The 24,082-nt window shown below is 51.5% G+C and overlaps 8 protein-coding genes across 8 annotated transcripts; 7 read left to right on the top strand and 1 right to left on the bottom strand.

Annotated features, from left to right (window-relative positions):
• Positions 1-13: 13 nt before the first annotated feature.
• Positions 14-857, top strand: ENH_00024420 (hypothetical protein, conserved; the record flags this gene model as incomplete). The annotated part of the gene is made up of 3 exons (XM_013579607.1): positions 14-31; positions 217-534; positions 696-857. The coding sequence occupies 3 exons, from the start codon at positions 14-16 to the stop codon at positions 855-857; spliced, it is 498 nt and encodes a 165-aa protein (XP_013435061.1).
• Positions 858-1,009: 152 nt separating this feature from the next.
• Positions 1,010-2,416, top strand: ENH_00024410 (Cast domain containing protein, related; the record flags this gene model as incomplete). Its single annotated transcript, XM_013579606.1, has 3 exons — positions 1,010-1,248; positions 1,407-1,720; positions 2,022-2,416. 3 exons carry the CDS (start codon positions 1,010-1,012, stop codon positions 2,414-2,416), a joined length of 948 nt encoding a protein of 315 aa, XP_013435060.1.
• Positions 2,417-2,811: 395 nt separating this feature from the next.
• Positions 2,812-3,758, top strand: ENH_00024400 (hypothetical protein, conserved; the record flags this gene model as incomplete). The annotated part of the gene is made up of 3 exons (XM_013579605.1): positions 2,812-2,907; positions 3,156-3,209; positions 3,528-3,758. The coding sequence occupies 3 exons, from the start codon at positions 2,812-2,814 to the stop codon at positions 3,756-3,758; spliced, it is 381 nt and encodes a 126-aa protein (XP_013435059.1).
• Positions 3,759-3,957: 199 nt separating this feature from the next.
• ENH_00024390 (hypothetical protein) lies at positions 3,958-12,079 on the top strand (the record flags this gene model as incomplete). Its single annotated transcript, XM_013579604.1, is given in 21 exon segments — positions 3,958-4,253; positions 4,365-4,751; positions 4,868-5,165; positions 5,378-5,539; positions 5,616-5,867; positions 5,993-6,262; positions 6,394-6,573; positions 7,627-7,866; positions 8,235-8,476; positions 8,628-8,799; positions 8,961-9,008; positions 9,235-9,405; positions 9,735-10,081; positions 10,195-10,306; positions 10,436-10,583; positions 10,721-10,920; positions 11,027-11,101; positions 11,133-11,192; positions 11,197-11,348; positions 11,458-11,497; positions 11,906-12,079. Coding segments are annotated over 21 exon segments (4,026 nt in total).
• ENH_00024380 (hypothetical protein, conserved) lies at positions 12,015-13,004 on the top strand (the record flags this gene model as incomplete). The annotated part of the gene is made up of 1 exon (XM_013579603.1): positions 12,015-13,004. One exon carries the CDS (start codon positions 12,015-12,017, stop codon positions 13,002-13,004), a length of 990 nt encoding a protein of 329 aa, XP_013435057.1.
• Positions 13,005-13,157: 153 nt separating this feature from the next.
• On the top strand, positions 13,158-13,921 carry ENH_00024370 (hypothetical protein, conserved; the record flags this gene model as incomplete). The annotated part of the gene is made up of 2 exons (XM_013579602.1): positions 13,158-13,281; positions 13,422-13,921. The coding sequence occupies 2 exons, from the start codon at positions 13,158-13,160 to the stop codon at positions 13,919-13,921; spliced, it is 624 nt and encodes a 207-aa protein (XP_013435056.1).
• A 1,890-nt stretch (positions 13,922-15,811) lies between these two features.
• ENH_00024360 (CMGC kinase, putative) lies at positions 15,812-18,776 on the top strand (the record flags this gene model as incomplete). The annotated part of the gene is made up of 6 exons (XM_013579601.1): positions 15,812-15,910; positions 16,176-16,349; positions 16,447-16,824; positions 17,141-17,252; positions 17,499-17,594; positions 18,703-18,776. 6 exons carry the CDS (start codon positions 15,812-15,814, stop codon positions 18,774-18,776), a joined length of 933 nt encoding a protein of 310 aa, XP_013435055.1.
• A 634-nt stretch (positions 18,777-19,410) lies between these two features.
• On the bottom strand, positions 19,411-23,919 carry ENH_00024350 (CDP-alcohol phosphatidyltransferase domain-containing protein, putative; the record flags this gene model as incomplete). The annotated part of the gene is made up of 5 exons (XM_013579600.1): positions 19,411-19,617; positions 19,741-20,124; positions 23,006-23,110; positions 23,302-23,371; positions 23,648-23,919. Coding segments are annotated over 5 exons (1,038 nt in total), but the record flags the coding sequence as incomplete, so codon positions are not given.
• Between the last annotated feature and the right edge of the window lie 163 nt (positions 23,920-24,082).

Below are 24,082 nucleotides of genomic sequence, written 5' to 3'. Positions count from 1 at the left end.
GAGGACGAAGTAAATGGACTCTGCCCAGCAGGCCACTTTTGTGAAGAAGGAGCACTGAAGCCAGAACCCTGTCCAGAAGGGGAATACCAGGTATGATACTGTGATCGTTGGAGCCAAGGCCTGTCGGCGAGTGCTACCAGCGGTTGGCTTTAGCACGTCGTTCCTTTCCTTCATGGTCATTGTCGGTCCTGGCTAGCATGCTTTGGGTTGCTGCAGGACAAAGCCGGAGCCAAGTCCTGCATAAAATGCCCAGAGGGGAAGTACTGCGCTGGAACAGGAAATACAGCTCCTACAGGAAACTGCGCTCCCGGATACGTTTGCTACAAAGGGTCAACGAGTAGGGAGCCCCAAGATGATACTACAGGCGCCATCTGCCCCAAAGGCATGTTTTGCGAAGAGGGAGCAACACACCCTACACCATGCGCACCAGGCACATACACTAATGCAACAGGTCAACACACCTGTCTACCCTGCCCAGAAGGGTTTTACTGCGATAAGGCAGGAGAGGATCCAAAAAAGTGCCCGGAAAAGAAAGTAAATTTTGCTATGCAGCTGTGTGAAACCTAAGGAACTTATGAAGAGAGCAACGAGGCCAAGCAAATGACCCAGGCCAGCAGCTTGCAAACTAAAGAGCATTTCGCGTGCGCTTTCAAGATTCTCACAGAAGTTGTATTGGATGTGAACGTGGGCTGCAGGTGTGCGCTGAAGGTAGCGCTCGGCCGGGCTTGTGCCCGCTTGGCTCAATCCCAAACACAGAGGCTGATGCTGTCGACGTCTGTGTTCCATGCCCACAAGGCAAGTATTGCAGAGGAGCAGTCGTTGCAGGAGACTGCCTTCCAGGGTATGTTTTTGTTTGAAGAAGCACTGAACTTTCCAGTGGCCATGACTCCTAGCGCTTTTAGTCGGCTCAAAAGGGTTAAGGTTTGTGAAGTAGGAATGACAGTGGTCTCTGCGAACTTGCTTGCACAGGTTTTTCTGCGGCCTAGGTAACTGGGTACCGAACCCGTGGATGGAACAAGCTCAAAATGACCCATTTGTACCAGAGAGCGCTATAGCGGCAGGTGGAGTTACATTGTTGACTTTGGACAACTGGGAAACTGTAAAGACAACCGGTTATGGGGGTATTCCTTGTCCGGCAGGGCATTACTGCCCAGCAGGTGCCTCAGAACCCAAACCGTGTCCCACTGGGAGCGTCAGGCAGGAGACCCTGGGCCGGTGGGAGGCTGACTGCTCTCTCTGTCCAAGAGGGTAGGGTAGACTGTCCCCGAGTCTTACACTTTTAAATACAGATCCTTTGAACCAGGCATTCTAGTCGTCTACACGCTGAATCACACCTCCAGTATATTACGTATTAGTAATTCTACTCACTCTAACTTTGCTTGAACTCACTCTGTATGACTATTCAGGTACTATTGCCCTGATCTCTCACTGGTCCCTGAGCCTTGCCCAGCTGGTCACTTCTGTCCTTTAGGATCTTCAGCGCCACGACCGTGTCTAGGAGGCACCTACAACCCGCACCTTGAAGGCTCCAGCACATCGTCATGCCTCACATGCCTACCAGGATATTTGTGTCCTGGTGAAGGGAATGAAGAACTTGCAGTTGAGAATCAATGTCCTACTGGCCATTACTGCTTAGAAGGAAGTCAGCAAGGAATTCCGTGCCCACCTGGGACGTATGGAGATCTGCCTGGACTATCAAGCGAAGAAGGCTGCACAGCTTGTCCAGGCAAGTGCTGACTGGAGCCCCTCCGTATTGTCATAAGTTGATGGTGATTCTTCATCGAAAGCATACTCTTTATCATGTGCTATACGCGTGAGAGTACGTGCCCGAGAGTTCATTCGCTGCTAGGCCTATATTCTAAAGAGAAGATTACCATGAGAGGCATTCTTCAACGATAAACGCGCCGAATAATAACTTTCTTTTTCTAGGAAGAACTCTACCAACTTTCTCTTGGGGACCCAGACATTTTGTTTCGCGTTCGCACCATTCTGGACCGTTGTTTGGATGTCTCGATGCGCAGCTGGGAAATTTTGTCCCGTGGAAGGTCTATCCGAGCCTGGAGATGTATGCCCAGAAGGGCATTACTGCCCATCAGGAACGGCCGTCCCACGGAAGTGCTTACAAGGGACGTGGTGCCCTGAAGGAAGCGGAGAGCCGCAACAGTGCCCTCCTGGCGCCATATGCCCAGTTGGATCAGCCATTCCTCAGCAATGTCCAGAGGGCTATTACTGCCCTCATGACCAATCTTTCCCCGTCGCGTGCCCTGCTGGCTACAAAGGCTCTGATGATAGATCTGACACAAGTTCACTAGAAACTGGGTGCAGCTTATGCCCGCCGGTAAAGCCATCAGCCTTCCTTTTTTACGCACGTCGACCCACGGCTAGGCAGCGTGTAGCCCTTTCGAAAGACAAATGAGACCATGGAAACCTCGACAAAGAAGTAGTGCGTAGCTTCTTTTGTTGCTCTGTTCAGGGCACATATTCAAGCGAACCGGGTATGACGGAGTGCACAATGTGCACTCCAGGATATGTGTGTCTAGAAGGTTGCAGCTCCAGGTGAGGAGAAAAATCACTATGCAGATGCACTGCCTACAACCATTCAACCCTGCCGCCCTGACGGTCAACACTTTAGGTTTTCAGCAGGTGCCAACTCAAGTGTGAAGATAAGGTCAGGATCATAGTAGTTGAGGGAAAACAGTAGAAGACTTGCATGATGGACATGCTTGCAGCACCCCGACAGACAAGGACAAGGACAAAGGTTATCGGTGTACCCCTGGAACATATTGCCCTGCAGGGTCCAGTAGTGAACAGATGTGTCCTGTAGGAACTTATGGGCTTCAAACTGCCGCAACAGGCATTGACGCATGTGCTCCTTGCCCAGTAAGCAGTATGGCTTCAGACTATCACGTGGAAGCAGAAAGGCATTGAAACTCTCCTGAAATGAAGGTTTACAGAGGCGAACCAACGCTCACGGCATGCCTTCTATGCTGCAGTTAGGGACATACAATGATTTGGAGGGCCAAACAGGCTGCGTGCTGTGCGGAGCCACGGCAACGTCCAATTCAAACAGTACATCCTGCACTTGCAAGGGGACGAACAGGGCATTTCAGCTAGCTGATAGGTCATGCGTCTGCCTATCAGGATTTCATTATAAGCAAGGGAATGTAGACCTCAGCGATCAAGATGGAGTGGAGCCTTGTCAGCAGACGGTTAGCCAGGAATCACCTGCAAGAATGCCCAAAGGCACCGGCTTGCTACTGGGTCTCTTTCACACGCAAAAGGCTGCGCTTCTCCCAATTGTGTTGCCGTCCTTCTCCGTCGTATCGTCTTATGAAAAATGTTTATTCAAAGCATGCTTGTCCTCACTCTGGCTTGTTGTTCAGCTTTACGACCACTGCAACGCGGACTCATCTCGAGACGCAACTGGCGCATGTGTATCCCCAGAAAAGGTCTGCTCTGATCAATGCGGGCCTGCTGGCGGATCTTTCAGCACAATTTCAGGTTTGTGCTCCTGCAGCGGCGAAAAGTCTCTTGATGAAGTCTGCGACGAAGCGTGCAGAGAAACACGCCCTCAGCTGATCCTGAAGGAATCTACATTAATCATAGACAATCCTGAAACGAGTGATGGTGATAAGGAGTTCGACCTAAATGATCTCATTGAGCACACCGGGCTTGCTACTGGCTCTTACGACTGCACTGAGACTCAAGGCTGCACTGTTCGGATGTTTGATACAACGCTAGGTAGGCATCATGCATGAAGCGTTTCTTGCTGTTTTGTTTTCATCTAAACTTACTAGCATGCTTTAGCTGCAGGACCTCGATTGTGCATTTAACATCTGCTTGCCTCTCGGTTCATGAAGACGTGGATCTTCTGCTATAGACAATCCCCTTCAGCCTCCGGCTCTGCAGCTGCCAGCACTTATGCGTGTGAATTTGTGGGGGCATGCCTCAGCGAAAATGACAGGTCTCGTGGGTGTTCCGCAAAGCTTCGTCGACGAATTAACTGAGCGATTACAAGACTATGGCATCGTGCCCGAAGCGCCGGACAGTAATGCTTCTCAGGCAATTGAAACACGCCGCTTATCTGATGCTATAGACTTCGGCTATTTTGGAGTGTCCGACCCGGTCCAGTGCCTGCCACTCGGCTCAACTGTGGCATGGCACATTCGCCCGAGTCCCAATCCCATTTATCCAGTGTACCTTCGAAATAACTTACTCAATACAAACAAGCAATTCGACTACGGGGCCTTCAGGTGAGGGGGATTTTACTTGTCTGCTGATGGGAAATCCTAAACGTCCAACGCTTCCGACCTTTCATCTGAGACTACGTTAAGCTGAACGCTTGCTGAGCTTTTGGTTCACAGGGACCTTGATACTGACATGAAAGGAGGAGAACAGAGAGTTCTTTTCATATTCACGTTCAAGGAGCCAGGGCTTTACGTATTTGGTCTTAATACTGACCCGAACAAAATCATGGTCTTGCGTGTCATGGAGGCTAGGCGCCTCTGCAGGGATTCTGCGCTGCTACCCCAATTGAGGACTGCTGAGACTTTAGCTGCAGTCACAGCACGGCTCCCGAGCACCGTTGAAACAGCTGCGTGGACGCTGTTTGTGATAGTTGTTGTGGGAATCATTGTGGTGGCTGTACTTGTATTTCTTGCTGCCTGGACATTTAAACACCAGAAGCTGGAGAGCCTCGAAGCAGATCCAAAATCAAAATACAATCAGCCGCCACCCAAACATACTTCAGAGTGAGCTGTGGTTCGGTAGTAACAGTCTGTTGATGCACTCAATTCTAGAATCAGAGCTCCATCACGTGTAAACTCGGAGCTTAATCACGATTTCAACGACTGAGGCATGCGAGCAGGAAGGATGAGCGTGCAGAAGTTGAAGAACTTGTACTTCAAACCCAGGCAAAGGTTCCCTTGGAGGAGGATCCTGGAGTTTTGAGAGCAAGACGTGCTTTAGCGAAAAAGCTGGAAACACAAGACCCCAGGTTATTTGTTGCCGTTCTAAATTTGACGAAGCAAATTAAACAAGACGCCGAGGAACGTTGCACGCGCATAGTGGCTGAACGCAGTGAAGGCCTGTCACAGCTTTTAGACCTGACGCGAAAGTTAAGGCAAGAGCTCGCAGACCAACTACATGATGCAGCCGCCTCAGAAGTAAGTGCTTCGCTAATATGGTTTTAGATAAAAGAAACCATCCACTGGATTACGTATTACCGAAAAGAGACGGGGTTCATTCTAAACAAGCACCTTTGACTTTTGCAAAAATTTTAAAACTTGACCCTACTACGCAGTGGGCCATCCTTGACAAACCTCCTAACTATGGTGGCAGGGCTGTTCAATTTTTTCTTTTTGCTATGTATTATCAGATTTGGGGCAAAGAAAATGACGAGGAACGTGAAGAGATTCTTTCTACATTGCTTAGCCTTTTAAGACTGAGAAGGAGAGACCTTGTCAACAAGCTTGCGCTTGCGGAAAAGGAGCATGAGGAGGTTCGTTTTGAGACGTACAGAAGTGACTTCGACAAACTCGTAGTAGCGATTTCTCCTGAACACCTAATGAAGGCCTAACTGAAGGCCTAATGGTACACACGCTGGCTCTTTGCAGGAAGCAGCCCTAAAGGAGAAAGAAGAGCAGCTCCTTCTCTTGCGGTCACGGACTGACTCCTTAATTTCGAGTACGATTCTTCCAGCCGTTGGTGAAAAGGGACAGGTGCAAATGTCATCAATTAAGCTTTCAGTGGAAGCGCAAATCGAAGGTCTTCTTGAAGAATTCAGGAAGGCTCGAGCCGATGCAGACGACGACATGCCTTCAATAATAGAGCTCTACAAGGCTAGGATGAAAACAATTCTCGAGGAAGTAAGGCTCTCTGCTTGCCCTACATACATATTGACTGCACAATTGAAATGGCACAGAAGCTCACACTGCCACCGATTTGCTCGTCCAAGCCTACACACACGCTCCTTTTGTGTCGTCACCCGCAGGCACAAGGTGAAACAAAACTCGCATTCAAGAACATGCTTTCTGCAGACATCGAGGAACGAGTAAGAAATGGAGTAACCCTCCTCAGCTCCCATGTACAGCTGCTCGAGGTCATGGCATCTGGTAGTAGTGTGGCATCTTATGTAGTTGCTTTTCTTTGCTCGCAGCTTATGACAGGCAGTCTACAGCTAGACCTAAACGAAGCAAAGAACAATTTAAGAGGATGTGAAGATGACGCTGACGAGCGAAAGGCTCTTGGGGCATACCGCATTGTGGGTCACTTTCTTGGTTTTGTTGCCACTATGTAAAGCCGGCGTTTCTCTAAAACTAGGCAGTTAGATCGCAGTTCTAAGTAAGTAACGCTTCATCAGACATGTGACGTGCTTGCGTGTACGGGGCGCAGCTCGCAGGAGCTGCATGGAAACTGACAATTTTCACTACTGTCATAGAGCAGGAAATCGCAGCGGCGACCCAAGCCGTCAATAAAGCTGTCTCTGAAGCTAAGGAAGCGGTGGAAGTAAACAAGACAAGCCCTGCAGAAGCAGCAGATTCGTTGAAAGCTGCAGTGGTATCATGCCTCAAGGTGAGCGTAAAAGGCCACTTTCATTACTCCAGCATTTACAGGCTACGGAAGCGCTTTATTTGTGCACAAGGCCAAAGCTTAAAGACCTAGGTGGCTCTCTGCTGCTCGATTGGAACTTGCAAAATCAGGACGGACGATCAAGGATAGAAGAGGCTGGAGAGGGAGCCGAGCAAGCCATTGCTTCTGCGGAAGCCCAGGCTGTGTCACAGTGCCAATCTTGGGGCGATGAGTACGAATCAACCTTGAGGGATATGTATGATGTACGTTTTGGAAGATTCGTATGAAGATGGATCCTTCCTGCTTCATACGAAGAATGCGCCTCCAGCAAGTACACGTAGAGGGGCACAACGAAAACGACAGTTTCCCACTTGCCGCTAACGCATTTGATGGTTAAATAGTTCTGATTTCTGTGGCCTTAGGCATTGATTGAGGCACAAAGTAATGCAATAAATTCCACATTTGCTACTGAGACAAGGCTTCTCACAACCTCTATGCAGACTACAAAGAATCAAATTTTGGAACAAACCCGAAACCGGTACAAAGAATCGCCGTTGCTCACTGTTCTTTCCAGAGGATCACAGTTCGTTGTTTTTGGTGTACTGTATCTTAACTGTAAAGTTTGCATCTGATAGAAAATGGAGGTGACAAATGGCTGTTCTTAGGTATAGCAAGATTGACGCCCTGAGGTGCTCCACCACCTTGGAAGAATTGCAGGTGACACTTGATGCAAGCATTTCCGAGACAAGCCGCCAGACGAGGCAACAGCTAATTGATGATGCTGTGAGAAAGGTGGGCCGCACAGTGGATACCTACAGAGTTCCCGCATTTCGACTTTGTTGTGGCTTGCAAGCAGCACAAGGCTCATTTCAGGCACCTACGTTAGCCACTGGGAGACTAGAACTTTTCTTTTTTTGCAGCATTATTCCTCCTTGCATCAGTTTGGTTGCAGCCTACGCACAGATTACGGTGATCACAGTGTTAGTGGAGGAGTAGGGCTTCTAGAAGTGACGATTCTCCGGAGTGTGCTGTCCTGACTTGCTTTTACTTCAACAGGTCTCGAACGAAGTGAACCACCTTCGAGATGAAGAATTGGAGTCAACAGCATCTACACTTAGTCGAATCATAGCTACAAGGACAGAGTGCTTTCACAAGAGGCAGTCTGCGTTCAAGTCTCGCAAGCTCCTGATGCTTCAGTGGCAACAAGAGTTTGCGGCACAGTATGTATCGATGCAGGCGCAGGCTGCGGTTGCCTTGCTCCGCCGGGGACTTCGCATCCTCTCAGACCAGCTGAAAGTAAAGCAGCTGCACATTACAGAGTCTTTTGCAGCACCAGCCTTTAGTTCTGCATACCTCAGAATCACTTGAAGCTCCTGCTTTGTTCCTAATGCTTGGTCAAGTGGCCTCCAGCTGATGCCCCAGACATACTTTACCTTCGAAATGCAGCTTTTTCACAATCTTCGATATGCCACAGGCTGCCAAGGCATATGAAGGAGCCGTCTTCACAGGAGTGGCCAATTACGGAGTGGACATGGCTGTATGCTATTCAATGAAATCAGCCTAGGCGATGCAGTGATGTCCCGGTGCAGTCGCCCGAGCTGCTTGCGTCAATATATGGATAGCAAAGCTATTGGTGTTCTGGTGGTGTGCGCTTTGCAATTCAGACATTTATCAAAGAAAACAAGAAGGACGTCAGCGAATTGGCGGCTCTGCAGGAAGGGCTTAGGACGCAGCAAAGTGCAGCGCTGACTAAATTACGACAGCAGTTGCTCGCCTGCCTGCGAAACCAGAGGAAGGCGGCGGCAGATGAGCTCTGGGATCTGGAGCAGCGTGAACGAAACAGGATAAGCGAGGACCTTGAAGAGCAAACGACGCAACTTCAGGAGGCCTGCGCTAAATTAGAAGAGTAGGGTAAAGATAAGTGTCAAAATTGCACTGATACCTTTGCAAGCCACGAGCACTGACACTTTTGCCGCTTAATACCATTGGCGGAAGCACAACCACTCTGCTCATTGTAGATAACTCGGATGTAATTTGAACGGTTCTGAATTGCGCAGAGCAATCACGAAAGAAGAAGCAGCTCGAGACGAGTACGACAAAGCCATACTAAATATGAGACAACAGAATCAGAGAGGGATGATGCAGCTGGATGCCATTCAATCTCTATCTGATTTCAAGCAAAAGCTATTAAGCAAGATTAATGCATCATTTTTGTCACAGGCCGAAGAGGTAGGATAAGATTCCCTGCATCCGATTTACCATATGTGCACACCTCTCCCAATACTGGCAGTGCCAGCGCCTAGCATTCTTCATTCTCTCTAATAGCAATGCCAAGGATGTGGCTTTTTGCTAATTTTTGAAAAAGTGGCCATCAGCATTGTGGGACTCAGGCGAGGAACAAAGGCATCGACGACCCCAGCGTAGATGAGAGGCTTCTGGTAAGGAATAGTGCGCGCTTTGTAGATGTCTGCGTTTCTTGTGTTTCGGCCACAATGCTGCAAGGAGCACTTTTTGCATACTGACCCTTTGGTGGAAGAGATGTGCAGTTCACCATTTGCGGCGTGGAGCTTTGCTAGCCCCTTTTCAGCCTTCAGCTGCAGAGGCCGTAAAGGCCAGAGATGAACTGTTGCTGGTGCTGCTTCTCTGCTGTGCGGCGACCCTCAGCAAGAATGGAAAAACGCAACTGCTGAGTTGGAGCCATTCATCAACCGTGAGAAGGAGATGTTCAGGCGCTACGCTGATTCGGCTAGCAAGACACAAAAGGAGAATGCCCTCAAAGCATTCGAGGAGTCCAGAGAAAGCCGGCGGAGTCAGGCGGCCCTCACAAGATCGTTGGTGAGTCGCTAGTAAAAATTGAAGCAAAAATTCGGAGAAAAATGAAAAAGAATGCGCTTTGGGCTTCAAAGCCGTTGCCTCATTATTAGATTAATACTGTGGGAACTTAGGCGCACCTTGATTCAAGCAGTTCCCCTCCACGTTGAGCGCACAACTTAATGGCATGCAGGGATACAACACGCCTCCTCCACAATGCAGGCGTCTGTTGTCTTATCTGTTGCTGTTCCTCTTTCTTCAAAGCCCTCACATGCATCATGTGGCATGAGAGCCTGTTTGGGCGCTGCCCTGCTAGCGGGTTCAGCTCTGTTCATGCCTGATATTTGATGCAGGAGCAAGCTGAAGAGGAGGGAGATGAAGAGCTCCGGCGCAAACGCTACGCATTGGGAACGCGCGAAGTTCAGCGGATTGTCTGGCATATTTGTGCACTTCTGTCTTCCGGGAAGCGTGGCTCATCGGAAATTGAAGGGCTGCACCTCATCGTCCCGGAGGATAAAATTGAGGAAACAGTCAACGAGCTGCAGCAGCAGTTGCGCCGTCGTCGCCAGAGGCACCTGGAGTACTGCTTGGCACAACGCAGCATCATGGAAGGAAGTTCAAAAACCGAGCTCGCCATTCTTCAGACCGAATCACTTTTGGGGCTATCGGACCTCACAGATACCGCTGAAGGAATCAGCAGGTGAGTCTCGTTGAAGTGAGTCTGAGAGGCAACTGAGCTGCCAACTGCTTTGCTCCGCTGTAGTCCTGAGATGGGCCCATCGCATATGTCTGCAGCGAGTTCTCTTACTTCAGGGGTTCCGCAATGGTGAACGCAGCCGACGCGTCAGGCGAAATTTTGGAAGTCATAAAGGAGGCCCAGAAGAAGCTCGATGAGGCCCTGGTTGAAATTCAGAAAGAGCAAGAGGTGAAGTGATGAAGTTTACTAGGATTGCTGGAAGCACATGTTAAATTCTTCAGTGCGACTTGAGCTTTTAAATCTGGCATAGATGGCAAGTGCTGAAGTGCTGCCGATCAATCGATTTGCTGCCTTCAGGAGGCAGAAGAACGTGAGAGAGTCGAGCAAGAGGAGGCAATATCCCGACGCAAAATGGCCCACGAGCTAGCAAAACAAAAGCTCAATGAGGAACACGCAGCGAAACTGGCTGAAGCTCCTGAGGACATAAGAGAGCAGCTAATCAAAGGTACAATGAGGATTACAGTTCCTGTGGGAAGAAACTCGTACCCTGCAAGTGGTAAATAATTTCTTGCAGAAGAGTCTGGACCAAATAAGTATAAGCTTTACGGGTTCGACTGAATGAAGTCTGGTTCTGCGCCGCAGAGCATGAAGCTGCGCTTAGCCAAATGGAAGCTGCACTCCAGTCAGATTTAGAAGCACAGGAAAAGGAAACCCAGCGCAGGCTTGAGGAACGTCGTCAGCGTTTGCAGAAAAAGCGGCAACAAGCGGAAGAAGAAAAGCAAAAAGCCATCGACGCAGCCAAGGCCGAGCTTGAGGCTAAAATAGCGGTTGAAGCAAAACAGGTGAGAAATAGGAATCCCTTAACCTGTAATCAGGAACAACAAATCCGTCCTCGCGTGGAAACGCACGAGTAGTTTGGCGCTGAGCTGGTCATGGCTCTTCCTGCAGAAAGAAGATGCAGCAGAGTTGGAAGAACTGCAACGTTTAATCAACGAGAGCACCAACGCCGCTGCTGTTGCCGAGGTGGGCAAGCAGCACTGCCTGTTTTTCTCAGCAACCCTTTCAGAAACACTGCAGAGCTGGAAGAAGGTCGAATTGCTCAACTTGGTCAGAATGAAGTTTCAAAAGAAGAGCTTTGGGTGTTGTTGCAGCTACTAGCTCGGAAGCATAACAAAGAGTCTTCTGCACTCCTTCAAGAGCTCTCTCTGAAGAAGGCAGAAGCAATTAGTGCACTGACTGAAAACTTTTGGAAGGAAAAGGGCGGGAGAACGTACGTAGAGGCACAACGGCCTAGTGTTTTCCGTTGAGCTAGTCCTCTTTTTCTGTTGAGAACTAGACATGCAAATGGTCACTAGCTTTCTGTTTTGGATCTCTTTCAGAGTTGATGGGCGGCCTGATGATGTGCAAGAACTTTACAAGGTGAGACCTGCTACACGAAGAAAGTTGCAAACGTAACATAGATCCGTTTTACAAGCCAGTGCATGGAGGGAAACAAGTGAATCAAGGAAAGAATGTCTGCCCATACTACACTGAATCCTGAATTTTGGAAGCAAGGCCTTTTTATGAGATATTCATTTACCTTCAGGCCGAGTTGCAGGAAAAACTGTTGACAGAAACACAGGCGGTAAGAACCGTTCTCCGACATCTGACTCTGTCAAGCAGGCATTTTGATGCATCAACATTAATTTTGGGATGGGTTCTACTAGATTAACTTTTATAAAGAATGCTTCAAATTTTCAAGCATATCGCTCGCTCCCTAATGGTCTCTAGAAGCATCGATCGGAGAAATGCCCTTGTGGCTAATAAACTGGGTTGTGTCGATTTCAGATGGATGATCGCATAACGCTTCAGCTGCAGGAACTGCAGCATCGACAGGTTACAGAATTGGATGAGTCGATGAAACAAATGGAACGCAGAGCAAAGCTGCAGAGGGAAAATGAGGCGGTCGGTTGGAGCACTAACGAGAGAAAACAAATTCACGATTTGGAATTGCCAAGTTGAAGGCTTGGCCAGTTATGCTACTGCTGGCTCCTTGGTATCAAGGCGAAGTAGTCCGGTGTTTTGGGCCAGTAACGTTATAAGCTGCTTTAAGTTGCCATGTTTGTTAACCACGTGCTGCGCTCAGCAACGTCTGACCGAAGAAGAGCAATACGCTCAGTTGAAAAAAGAAGCTGACGCTGCAGCAGCCGAGGAAGTTGGAGCGATTGAACAGCGCATGAAGGAAGAGCAGGAGAAGATTCTGAAAGAAATGGAGGCAAAAAGGAATGCGTATGACAAGATGCTGGACAAGCTGAAGCACCGCAAAGAATTAGAAGAGAGGCGTGAGGCGCTGCGCCAAGATCAACAGCAACGGCTCAAGGCAGAGGGAAAAGGCGGCGGCTTGCAGTCACTCATGGAGCAGTACGAAGAACACAGAAAGCTGCTTGAAGAAGCATTAGCCGAAGAAGCTGAAAGACAACACAAAAAGGCAAGAGAACGGATCCTTCTTCGGCAAGTTGAGCGAACAGAGAGACTGCACCAGAAGCGCGCTGTAGAGAAGCAACGGTTCCTCCTGAACCAAGAAGAAATCAAGCGGCAAGAACTGGCACTTGTGAGGGCCTCTATGCACTTAGACTGCGCACAAAATCTCACATCAAGGACTTTGGGTGGACGAGATAGGTCTAATCAACTTATAATTTGCGAAAACTCCCCAATGCGCCGTGTAGCCCACTCCCGGAGTCCTGAATTTGCTGCTAAAGCAATCAGTTTTTGCTTTTCTTTTGCTGCCGCTGCTATTTTGTTTCTTGCAACTATAGAACAACGCACGAGCAGGCGCGCAGAGCAGAAGGAACTTGGTGGAAACTTTGAATCAACAAGAGCTGAAGAGAAGGTATACTTACGCTTTCACGACAACAAGCTAGTAGCCACTTTGAATGCTGAATATTGAAGCAACATAACTAGTGATTTCAGAGATTCATTTAATAATTTCCAAATGTAAGCATGATAGCTGAGGCTGACGAGCTGCGCTTTGGCCGGCTCGAGCTTTCCGTGATTCGCAACGTCCGCAAAAGCGAAGGCGAAATGTGCACTGGTTTGCAGAATGGAGTTCGCCCATCGGCTGGAGGAAGAGAAGCACTGGGCTCCGATCTGGAGAGAAATAGTGGAGGAAGAGCAGAACGCGGGCACCTTTGATGCTTGGGACCTTGACGACGAGCAAGTTACATGTGCGTTTCTGCGGAGTTCAACCCCATTGCGAAAGAACAAAGCTCAAAAGCAGACTCTGTTGCAGCAAATTGTTGTTTGTCAAGCAAAGTAAAAGGAGAAATTCATGACATTTCTTCGCTTTCAACTATTTTGCGTGCAGTTGCCGGGCAGTTTGCCACGAACTTGTTGCACACGGAGCGGATGCTGCAGAGTGAAGCTTCTTACATGCGGAAGTTGATTGGAGGCTTCCAGCAATTAAGCGACGTCATATCTTTGATCAAGGCGGCCCCAGAAGACGGCGAAGAGGACGGCCAGAAGAGGGGCAGCAGCAAAGCGTCCAGCAGTAGCGGCAGCAGCAGCAGCAGCAGCTCTTCGAGTGCAGCGGAAAGCTCAGAAAGCACAGAGAGCGACAACTCCGGCTCTAGCAGCGAAGAAAGCAGCTCAGAATCGGAAAGCGACGACAATGAATCTGACTCTGAAAAGGCGTCATCTTCAAGTTCAAGCGAAGAGGAGTCCAGCAGCCCTGCAGCTTCCTCCAGCAGCGATGAGGCTTCATCTTCTCCAGATAGCAGCAGCAGCAGCTCGAGCAGCTCCGGCGGCAGCAGCGACGACAGCAGCAAAAACGAGAGCTCCAGCAGCTCAGAAGACGAGAGCAGCTGAGCTGATGTTTAGTCAAATCGTCAGACAAGCTCGCCTGCTGCTTCTTGCCGCCATTCCCTGTTCACTTGTCCAAGAAGATCATCTCCAGCTCACAGTTTCCCCCTGCTTCAGTTCGCTGTCCTTTGATCTTGCTGCTTATGCCCAAGAGGCGGCGGGAACAGATTTGTGCCTTGGCCGTGGGTTCGCCTGCGAGGCCGTTTTGCTTCAGGCTCTCACTGCAGCAGTGCTGCAGGATGCCTTCCGATTTGCAGCTCTTTACCTTCACCAGCAAGCCAGGCACTCGCTTCAGACTCTTAATTTGAATGTGTTTTGAGCAGCTCTGGTGGTTATGCGTGCACACGGACTTAAGCGAATCCTGGTGTAGGCGGGTACAGAAAATATTTCAAAGTAGTGAAGACAAGCACATATGCTGCACAACGAATATATATATATATATATACATAGTGCCACTCCAGAAGTGTAACACCGCAGTAAACTGCAAGAATAAGCTGAAGTTTGAAGGCATAGGCTACTTTAGACCCTAAGCTTCACTTTCTGAGCTAGTCTCTGAAGTAGCGGCCAGCCACAGAAGCACTATGGTAGGGTAATAGAGTCAGAACTCAAATTGTTGCGCGTTTGTTGGGGCTAAATGTATTTCCAGATGAAACGGAAGCATTTTGTGTGTCGAAAAACGTCTTTTCACTTCTCAGAATGGGAGCATTCCCCGTGTTCAACAAGACTGACCATTCCACGCAAGAAACGTGTGGGCCATTTGGCGTGGCTGTTCTGAAGCCCATAGACAACTTCGCATTCCCTTTTTAGCTGCTGAGGACTCCAGCTTTGGTAGCCGCAGCTGCCCAACTTCAATAGTCAGTGAAGAGTAGCCCAGATATTTGAAGCCGTCAATGTTCTAGTTGTGTTGAGACAATTCTGCACTGCCTAACTAGCAAGGGCCGGACACCGAGGTGTCTACAGTGGCTCAGCCTATCAACAAACGCCTGCATGCACTTATTTTAGTGCCTGCAAATCTAAAATGAACACCAGCCACACTTTGGGGACTAGGATTCAACAGCAGCAAGAGCTGTTTACGTGTTCCCGCTGCCCCAGCCGTGGGAGCTGTTCGGTATATGGTGATTGAGCTAAAAGCCAAGCTATAGGCCTTTCTATTTATTAGAAAACTGGAAATGTGCGGCATTTGGCGAACTTAATTTTAAGGGAACTAACGGCCAGCAAGCCGTTGCATAGTGCAGAAAAGTGCGCGATCACAGACGCCCCGGAGCAGCGCAGGAACCTCGTGCGATATCTGAAATGGGGTGTCTATACGCGTTGTTAGCCGCTGTAACATTTAAAAGTAGTTCCAAATGCTACTATAGACTTTGTTATTTGAAAAATGTAGGATAGATCAGCACGGAAATGGATTCAGTAGCGGGACAAGCGGAGTGTGCACAAAACCGGAGGAACAGCTCGCCCGCAACACCCCTCGTTGCCACTCTCCAGAAGAAAGAATTTCGGATTTTCAAGAAACAAAGACTGAAAATAATGCAAGAGAAAGCCTTTGGCGCACAACCGGCGAGCTCCAGTGCTGGCGTGTTACTTGGCCCCGAGCTCCCACCAGCCCTACCGATCTGGGCGAGAGTGGCCAGAGCTTCAAAGCAGCTTTCGGAGGCCTTTCCAGCCTTACCTTTTCGGAATTGCGGAAATTTCAGGTTAATGTGAGCTGTCTAGTGCTGGAAGTGATGGCGGGGCGCCAGTAGCTGCTGCGGGAGCAGCAGAACCCCGGTGAAACACCCACAGCCACCAGTGTGCAGATCTTCGCAAAGGACTCAGTTTCGCGCGGAAGAAGCCAAGTTTGGGCTGTTAAGTTCGCGCCAGACTTGCTGGCTTTCGCCTGCGGCGCACCGCTGCAAGAAGATGGCGCTGCAGGAGTTCACCGTCGACCTCATTCAACAAGTCATACCCTTTCGTTCCCCCAACCCCCTCGAAGACCCCCGGGAGCACCGGCTCCGCCTGGTACGGCTTTTCCGTTCTACGCAGGCCAAACTGGAGTCAAAGCGAAGCAGCTAGCTGCCCGCGAGTACCCCTTCTGGCCGCTGGCCAGCCCGAGACTAGCAGCTACGAACACTAAGTGCTACAGGGGTGCTCTCAGCCGCTAAAGTTTCGAATCTGCAGCGGATCAAGCAGCAGCAAGACTCGCTAAAAGCTGCGCAGATGGTCTGCTGCAGTTGCTGCAGCTGAGGGCGCGCGGAGCTGCTGCTGCAGCGCCTTTGTGCTGCAGGTCGAGCGGCTGGGCGGCGGCACCTACGGCGATGTGTACCGCGCCGTGGAGGAGCCGGAAGACGGCGTGGGAGGCGGCGAGACTTTCGCAGTTAAATATTATGTTGACGAAACGCGAACTGCAACAGAAGACGGATTGGGCTGCACGACGATTCGCGAGCTTTCCACGATTTCCGTAAGCCGAGTCGTGCGCGGGCGTTCGGGTGTACGTACAGCTCCGCCGCCGCGAGATCGCACCGCCGCGCGTCACTTTTGTTTTTCTGCGTTTTCAGTCCTGCGGCACCCACCCGAACTTGGTTCGCATGCGGTATCTTTTTGTAGATCAGCTTCCGCGTTTGGTGGAAAACATTAATCAGCAGCGAATTCAGTGGGCGCGGCAGCAGCACGCGGCTGCGGACCGCGAAAGCCAGGAGCAGCTGCGGCGGGACCTGCAGACGCAGCTCGCGCAGGAGGAGTTGAAACCCACGCAGGTCTTCGTCTTCGCCGCCTACGAACTCTGCGAAGGAGGCGATCTCAAGAAACTTCTTGCCAAACAAAGAGAAAATAAACCTTCTTCGAGCGTTTCGCCCGAGTGGGGGCTGCCGCTGCGCCACGCCAAACTTCTTGCATTTCAACTTCTGAACGGACTGGCGTTTCTGCACAACGAGAAAGTGCGGCGCCGCCGCCAGCAGCAGCCGCGCCGGCAGCGCAGAAAAGCAAATATAATATAAATTTGAAATTAATTGTTTTTTAATTGCAAAATAATTCATTTCCACCGGAAAAGTGCAAACTTGCAAATGCGCCGCCGCCGCTGTCTGCACTGCCGCACTCGCGGCGCGTCTTGAGCCCGTTTCGCTGTTCATCTGTACAACTCTCATTTATATGTGCAAATATGCGCAATTTGCATTTATATATTTGTATATACTTGCAGCTGGCCTCCAGTTTTCTTTTATTTCTTCAAATGACTTCTTTTTGCTTTCTTCCCAGCTCTGCCACCGAGACCTCAAGCCCGACAACTTGATGTTGACTTCCGAAAACGAAAACTGCGTCCTCAAGATCGGCGACTTGGGGCTCTGCAGGAGTTTCCGAGCGAACGCAGGTGGGGCTTTGCTGCGCGCATGCACCTTTTGCTGCTGCTGCTGCTGCTGCTGCTGCTGCTGCTGCTGTTGCTGCGGCTGCGCCGGCGCGTCTGGGCAGACTGGGTGTGTTAGTGTCTGCGGCTCTTTTTTGCTGCTGCAAGCTGCAGCAGCTTTTGCTGAGTTTGCGTCTCTTGTGAAGCAGCTGGACTTGCCTGAGGGTCCAGAAGCAGCAGCAAATTGTTTTTTTTTGTTTTTTGCTGCTGCAGGAGAAATAACTCCCACTGTCTGCACCATTTACTACCGGCCGCTGGAGGTGCTGCTGGGCCGCATGAAGGGCGACGGCGAGGGCGGCAGCGAGGTGGGTGTGGCAGTCTCGAGTCCGTGCTGCTGCTGCTGCAGCAGCATGCTGCTGCAGCAGCAGCTGCTGCTGCAGCAGCTGTAGCAGCATGCTGCTGCAGCAGCTGCTGCTGCAGCGGAGCAGCAGGACTTAGTGGAGTTTTTGCGTGATTTTGGGGAGTTTCGGCGCGTTTTCCGCGCTGCTGCTGCTGCCGCTGCTGCCGCTGCTGCCGCTGCTGCTGCTGCTGCTGCTGCTGCTGCTGCTGCTGCTGCTGCTGCATGCAAAAGCTTCGCAAAGATGCAAAGAAACCCCAAGACCGCGGCTGCTGCAGGACCCCGGCGCGCACTACGGGCTGGGCGCAGACATCTGGGGCGCTGGCTGCATCATTGCAGAAATGTTTCGCGGCATTCCTTTGTTCAAAGGAACTCAAGAATTCGAAGTTTTAATTCGAGTCACCAAAATCCTCGGAACTCCCACTGAGGCCGAGTGGACCAACTGCACTGCGTCCGTTTAGGGTTTAGGGTTTAGGGTTTGGGGTTTGGGGTTAGGGTTTGGGGTTAGGGTTTGGGGTTTGGGGTTTGGGGTTTAGGGTTTGGGGTTTAGGGTTTAGGGTTTGGGGTTTAGGGTTTGGGGTGTGGGTTTTGGCGCGGGGCGGGGGAGCGGTTTTCGGCCTCCGCGCGAGGGTTTAGGGTTTGGGGTTCAGCGGTGGCGGCTGGGGGTTAGGGGTTAGGGTTTAGGGTTTGGGGTTGGGTAGTCGCGGGAGGGTTTTACAAGGTGTTGACGCGCGAGGGTTTAGGGTTTGGCTGCTTGAGGGTTTAGGGTTTGTTTGCGCGAGGGTTTAGGGTTTGTTTGCTTGAGGGTTTAGGGTTTGTTTGCTTGAGGGTTTAGGGTTTATTTGCTTGAGGGTTTAGGGTTTGTTTGCTTGAGGGTTTAGGGTTTGTTTGCTTGAGGGTTTAGGGTTTGTTTGCGTGAGGGTTTCGGGTTTGGGGCCGCTTAGCGGAGCCAGCGCGTTCCGGCTCCGGCGGGCTGCGCGGCGGGGCGCCAGCCCTTAGGCTTTAGGCTTTAGGGTTTAGGGTTCAGGGTTTAGGGTTTAGGGTTTAGGGTTTAGGGTTTAGGGTTTAGGGTTTGCGCAGGCTGCAGCACTACCCCTTCGGGAACCGGGGGGAAAGCCACTACTTCAGCGAACACGACAAAAGGGCGAACTTAAATGCAGTTCTTTTCGGCAAGTTGGACCTCGATGGTTTGGACTTGTTGTCGAGAATGCTGGACTACAACCCCCACACGCGGATTTCCGCGCAGGAGGCCCTCAGCCACCAGTGGTCAAACCCTAAGCCCTAAACCCTAAACCCTAAACCCTAAACCCTAGCGCGAGCCCAGCCCCGCGCCGCCCCGCAACCCGCAAGCAACACCCCTCTAACCCTAAACCCTCAACGCACACGCAACCCTCCACACGCCTTAAGCCCTAAACCCTCAACACGCCCTAAACCCTAAACCCTCAACACGCCCTAAACCCTAAACCCTCGACACGCTGTAAACCCTAAACCCTCGACACGCCCTAAACCCTAAACCCTCGACACGCCCTAAACCCTCAACACGCCCTACTACCAAACAACAAACCCTAAACCCTAGTTAGGCTCCCAGCGCTGCCTAGGTGTTCCCCAAACCCTAAACCCTAGCAAGGCCCTCAAACCTAGCCAAGCACCAAGCACGCCTAAACCCTAAACCCTAGCCCAACCCTAAACCCTAGCCCAGCCCTTCTCACTCCTAGGAAGCCTAAAACCCTGCGCAAACCCTCTCGAAACCCTAAACCCTCGTGAGGCGCCCGCGCCGCGAACCCTCGCCTAACCCCGCCCCCGCTGCTGCTGCAACCGCCCCCGCTGCTGCTGCTGCTGCTGCTGCTGCTGCTGCTGCTGCTGCTGCTCAGGTTCACCGATGTTTCCTTCGGACTGCTGGACGGGCTGGGGGTTTACAACTGGTTTGTAGATGTTTTGAAGTTTCGACTTGGCGAGAAAACGTTTGCTGCGATGGAGCGACACACTCCCGGGTGTCTGTACACCTCAAAAATTGCACACATTCTTTGCCAAAGAGGATACCGAGGAGCAGCAGTTCAAAGAATCGACAGAGTTTTTGCGGAGATCGGGGGTTTCCAGGAGCCCGAGCAGAGCCACCACTGGAAGCAAGGCACGCGACTGCTGCTGCTGCTGCTGCTGCTGCTGCTGCTGCGGCTGCTGCTGCTGCTGCTGCTGCTGCTGCTGCTGCTGCTGCTGCTGCTGCTGCTGCTGCTGCTGCGGGGGCGGCGGTGGGTGGTTGTGCGGCGGCTGCTGCTGCTGTGGCGGCGAAGGCGGCCGCGGGGGGTTCGGCTGCTGCCGCGGCTGCTGCTGCTGGTCATGCTGCTGCTGCTGCTGGTCATGCTGCTGCTGCTGCTGTTGCTGCTGCTGCGGAGGATGCTCTGGGGAGGGGCGTGCTGCTGCTGTCTTGCGAGGACTGCTGCTGTTGCGCAAGTGCTGCTGCAGTGCTGCTGCTGCGCCCACGGCTACCTGCTTCTGTTGCTGCTGCTGCAGCCAGCAGCCTCGCCGCTCTCCCGCTAAATCCGATCCCCTCCTCGCTGCTGCTGCTGCTGCTGCTGCTGCTGCTGCTGCTGCTGCTTCTCAGTGGTTTGTGCAGAGAAGCTCGCAAGGGCCCGGAGGCAGCGAAAGCAGGCCAAAGAGCAACAAGAGAACTCAGGGGCCCCCACTGCAGCAGCACCTTCTATGGAGGCCCCTCTGGGGGCCCCTGTGGGGGCCCCCGCGGGGAGGGGCCCCGGGGGGCCCCCTGGGGGGGCCCCCAAGGGGGCCCCCGGGGGGCCCCCGCCCCAGGGCGAACAAGAAAATACCCCCAATAGGCCCAACAGCAACTTGCGGGGGGCCCCCTACCCTGCTAGCCGGGGGGCCCCCCTTTGTGGATGTGAAGAGGGTTTAGTTTGTGCTGCGAGGCCCATGAGGAGGGCCCCCCACTCTGTGGGGGGTGGCGGGGCGGACAGCAGCAGCAGCAGCAGCAGCTGCAGCAGCAGCTGCTGCAGCAGCAGCAGCAAAGCCAGCTGGGCCGCCAACAACCAAGGCATATCTTCACTACTCTTTTCAAATCTGCCTGCTGCAGAGGGCCCGGGGGGCCCCTACAGTCTACCTGGGGGGCCCCTGGGGTGCATGGGGGGCCCCCCGGGGGGGGCCCCTCAGGGGGTGGGGGGCCCCCCGGGGGGGGGCCCCCAAGCAGAGGAAAGTCCCCTAGCCGTTGATTGCAACTCGATTGCTGCTGCTATTGTGCGGGCCTCTCAAGGCCTGCAGCCGCTATCTGCTGCTGCTGCTGCTGCTGCTGCAGCAGCAGAAAGCAAGGCGCCCATACACCCCAACTGACAAACTTCTGCTGCTGCTGCTTATTTTTTCTTTAGCTCTAACCCAGCCTAGCGAGGCAACGCCAAACCAACAAATGTGAATTATACACGATGCTAGCTAGCTAGCTAGCTAGCTAGCTAGCTAGCTAGCTAGCTACCTAGCTAGCCAGCCAGCTAGCCAAAGACTTCAGCTTGCTCGTCAACCTACTAGCTAGCTAGCCAGCTCGCTAGCTAGCCAGCTCGCTAGCTAGCCAACCAGCCGGCTAGCTAGCTAGGCATATGAGAGTCTAGCTTGCTCCGCAGCTAACTCGTTAGCTAGCTGGCTAGCTAGCTAGCTAGCTAGCCAGCTAGCTGGCTAGCTAGCCAAGCCCCCCAACGCAGCCTCTATAGCTCCCCTCGCTGCATTATTTTTTTAAATGTTAATTTTCAAAAGGCTAAACTTGAGTTGGGAAATATCCAGGAAGAGGCGCCTCGCTGTCTGTACAGTTCAAATTAGTCCGCGTGAGCTGCGGTGTACAGACAGCTCACGCGGGCCTCACACTTGCATTTACTTTCCTGTCGACATTTATATGTGCATTTATATTCACATTTCATTTATATTTAATTTATATTGCATTTATATTTGCATTTTATTTATATTTATACTTATATTCATTTAAATTTGCTCCAAAGTAAATGCCTGGGGCCCCGTAGACGCGAAGCCTTTGCACATTCATTTGCAGTTTCGGGTGTACGTACACCCCGTCAGTCCGCAAAAGTCAAATAAGAAATGAAGCTGCAAATACACTTTTATAAAGACAACACAATCCAACATAACTCATCCAAAGAAATGCGGCAAAGAGCAGAAAACCTATTCAGGCTGAGAGCCTAGCTAGCCACCCAGCCAGCCAGCCAGCTAGCTAGCTAGCTAGCTAGCTAGCTCACTGGTTAACTAGTAGCGAGACATGGGCGTTTGGCCTGCCCACTAGCTCGCCGGCTAAGTAGCTAGCTAGCTAGCTAGCTAGCTAGCTAGCTCCAATTGGAGGGCGCCCACACGAGGCATACGGGAGCCTAGCTAGCCTGCACAGCTAGCTAGGCAGCCCCAAAAGGGGGCGGCAGCTAGCTAGCAAGCTAGCTAGCTTGAAAGCAGCCAGCTAGCTAGTCCGCCAGCCAGCCAGCTAGCCAGCAATGAGCACAGCTAGCTGGCTAGTAGCTAGCTAGCTAGCCAGCTAGCTAGCCAGCTAGCTAGCCAGCTAGCTAGCTGGTTGGCTAGCTAGCTAGCTGGCTGGCTAGCTAGCTAGCTGGCTAGCTAGCTAGCTAGCTAGCTGGCTGGCTAGCTAGCTAGCTGGCTAGCTAGCTAGCTAGCTAGCTAGCCAGCTCACTGCGGCTTTTGTTTGGCTGCATCGGCCACGCCTTTGGCGGGGCGGTTTCTTTTGTTGATGATGTGTTTGTAAACGAAAAGACAAATAAAAAGAAGAGAAAAAGAAAATAAATAAACAGCATCTCCTGCGCCGTGGCGCTCGAGGGCCTCAGCAGCAGCAGCAAGCCGCTGCGCTGCTGCCAGCTGCTGCAGCAGGGCCGGCGGCGAGAGGTAGCAGCAGCAGCAAATGTAGAGACACACCGGCGCCCACAGGTACTGCAGCAGCAGCAGCAGCAGCAGCAGCAGCACAGACACTCCCGCCCCGACAGGTACTGCAGCAGCAGCAGCTGCTGCTGCAGCGGCAGCAGCAACAGCAGCGAGAACAGCAGCATCATCAGCAGAGAAGCAGCAGCAGCAAAACAGCAGCAACCCAGCTGCAGCAGCATGAACATTATCAGCAGCAAAACAGCAGCAGCTAAACAGCAGCAGAAAAACGGCAGAAAACAGCAGCAGCAGCAGCAAATCACCGACAGCAGCAGCAGCAGCAAGACAGCAGCAGCAGCAGCAGCAAATCAGTGACTGGGGCGCTTCTCTCAACTGGCTTTCCAGGGAGCAGCAAATGCATTTAATTAAAGCTTTATAATTATTTAATTAAATAAAATAAAATAAAATAAAATAAATAATTTAAATAATTTAAATAATTTAAATTAAATTAATTTAAAAAACTCACCAACAGCGAACGCACATGCAGCTTCAGGCGGGCGGCGATGAGCTCCAAACACAAAAGAGAAAAGAAAATAATTTGAAGACCCAAAGGGGGTTTAAAGAAGAAACTCTGAAGAAAAAACAAACAAATAAATTATTTATTTTTATTTATTTAATTTAAATCATTTTAAAATATTATTTATTCCTATTTTCCGAGAAAAAAGCAAAGAAAACCAGCAGCAGCAGCAGCAGCAGCAGCAGCAGCAGCAGCAGCAGAAGCAGCAGCAGCAGCAGCAGCAGCAGCAGCAGCAGATTTCGTACAGCGGCGAAGAAACAAACGCCAGGCAGGAACCGCGGCAGGTGCTCGCGAGACATCAGCTTTATCACAAGCCTACACGCAAACCCTAAACCCTAAACCCTAAACCCTAAACCCTAAACCCTAATTCCAAGCCCTAAAACCCTAAACCCTAGAACCGATAAAGGGCTAAACCACAAGAAGCGGTTCCCCGAAAAGAGAGATCCGAGGGCAACCCAAACCCCAAACCCTAAACCCCAAACCCTAATCCCCAAAACCCTAATCCCCAAACCCTAAACCCGAAACCCTAAATCGCAAACCCTAAACCCTAAACCCTAAACCCTAAACTCTAAACCCTAAACCCTAGCTGACTTCGCGGACTGGACGAATGAAAAGGCCACGGACAAAGCAAGGGCGCAGACGCCGACTGTGATTTGCTGCTGCTGCTGCTGCAGGAAGGTGCTGCCAAGAGCCTCAGCAACTGCTGCAGCAGCAGCAGCAGCAGCAGCAGCAGCAGCAGCAAGCCAGGGCCCCACCCACGGCAGCAAAGCCAAACCCTCACAAAGCGGCAGCGAAAACAAAAAAGGGTTTGCTGCACTCAGCAGCAGCAAACCCGGAATCACCAGCAAGTTCAGCTCATCCACCTGCACCACAAACCCTAAACCCTAAACCCTAAACCCTAAACCCTAAACCCTAAACCCTAAAAGCGCAAAACTCCGCTTGAGCGCCCTCCTGCCGGCCCTCCCCCAGCTACCCCCAACCCCCACCAAACCCCGAACCCGTTGGGGGTTGGGGTTTGGGGTTTGG

Source organism: Eimeria necatrix, genomic scaffold, assembly GCF_000499385.1.
Source record: "Eimeria necatrix Houghton genomic scaffold, Enh_scaff18, whole genome shotgun sequence".
In the NCBI taxonomy this organism is placed as follows: domain Eukaryota; phylum Apicomplexa; class Conoidasida; order Eucoccidiorida; family Eimeriidae; genus Eimeria; species Eimeria necatrix.
Note: the sequence above shows the minus strand (reverse complement) of the source record. Positions and strands in the feature narration are given on the sequence as shown.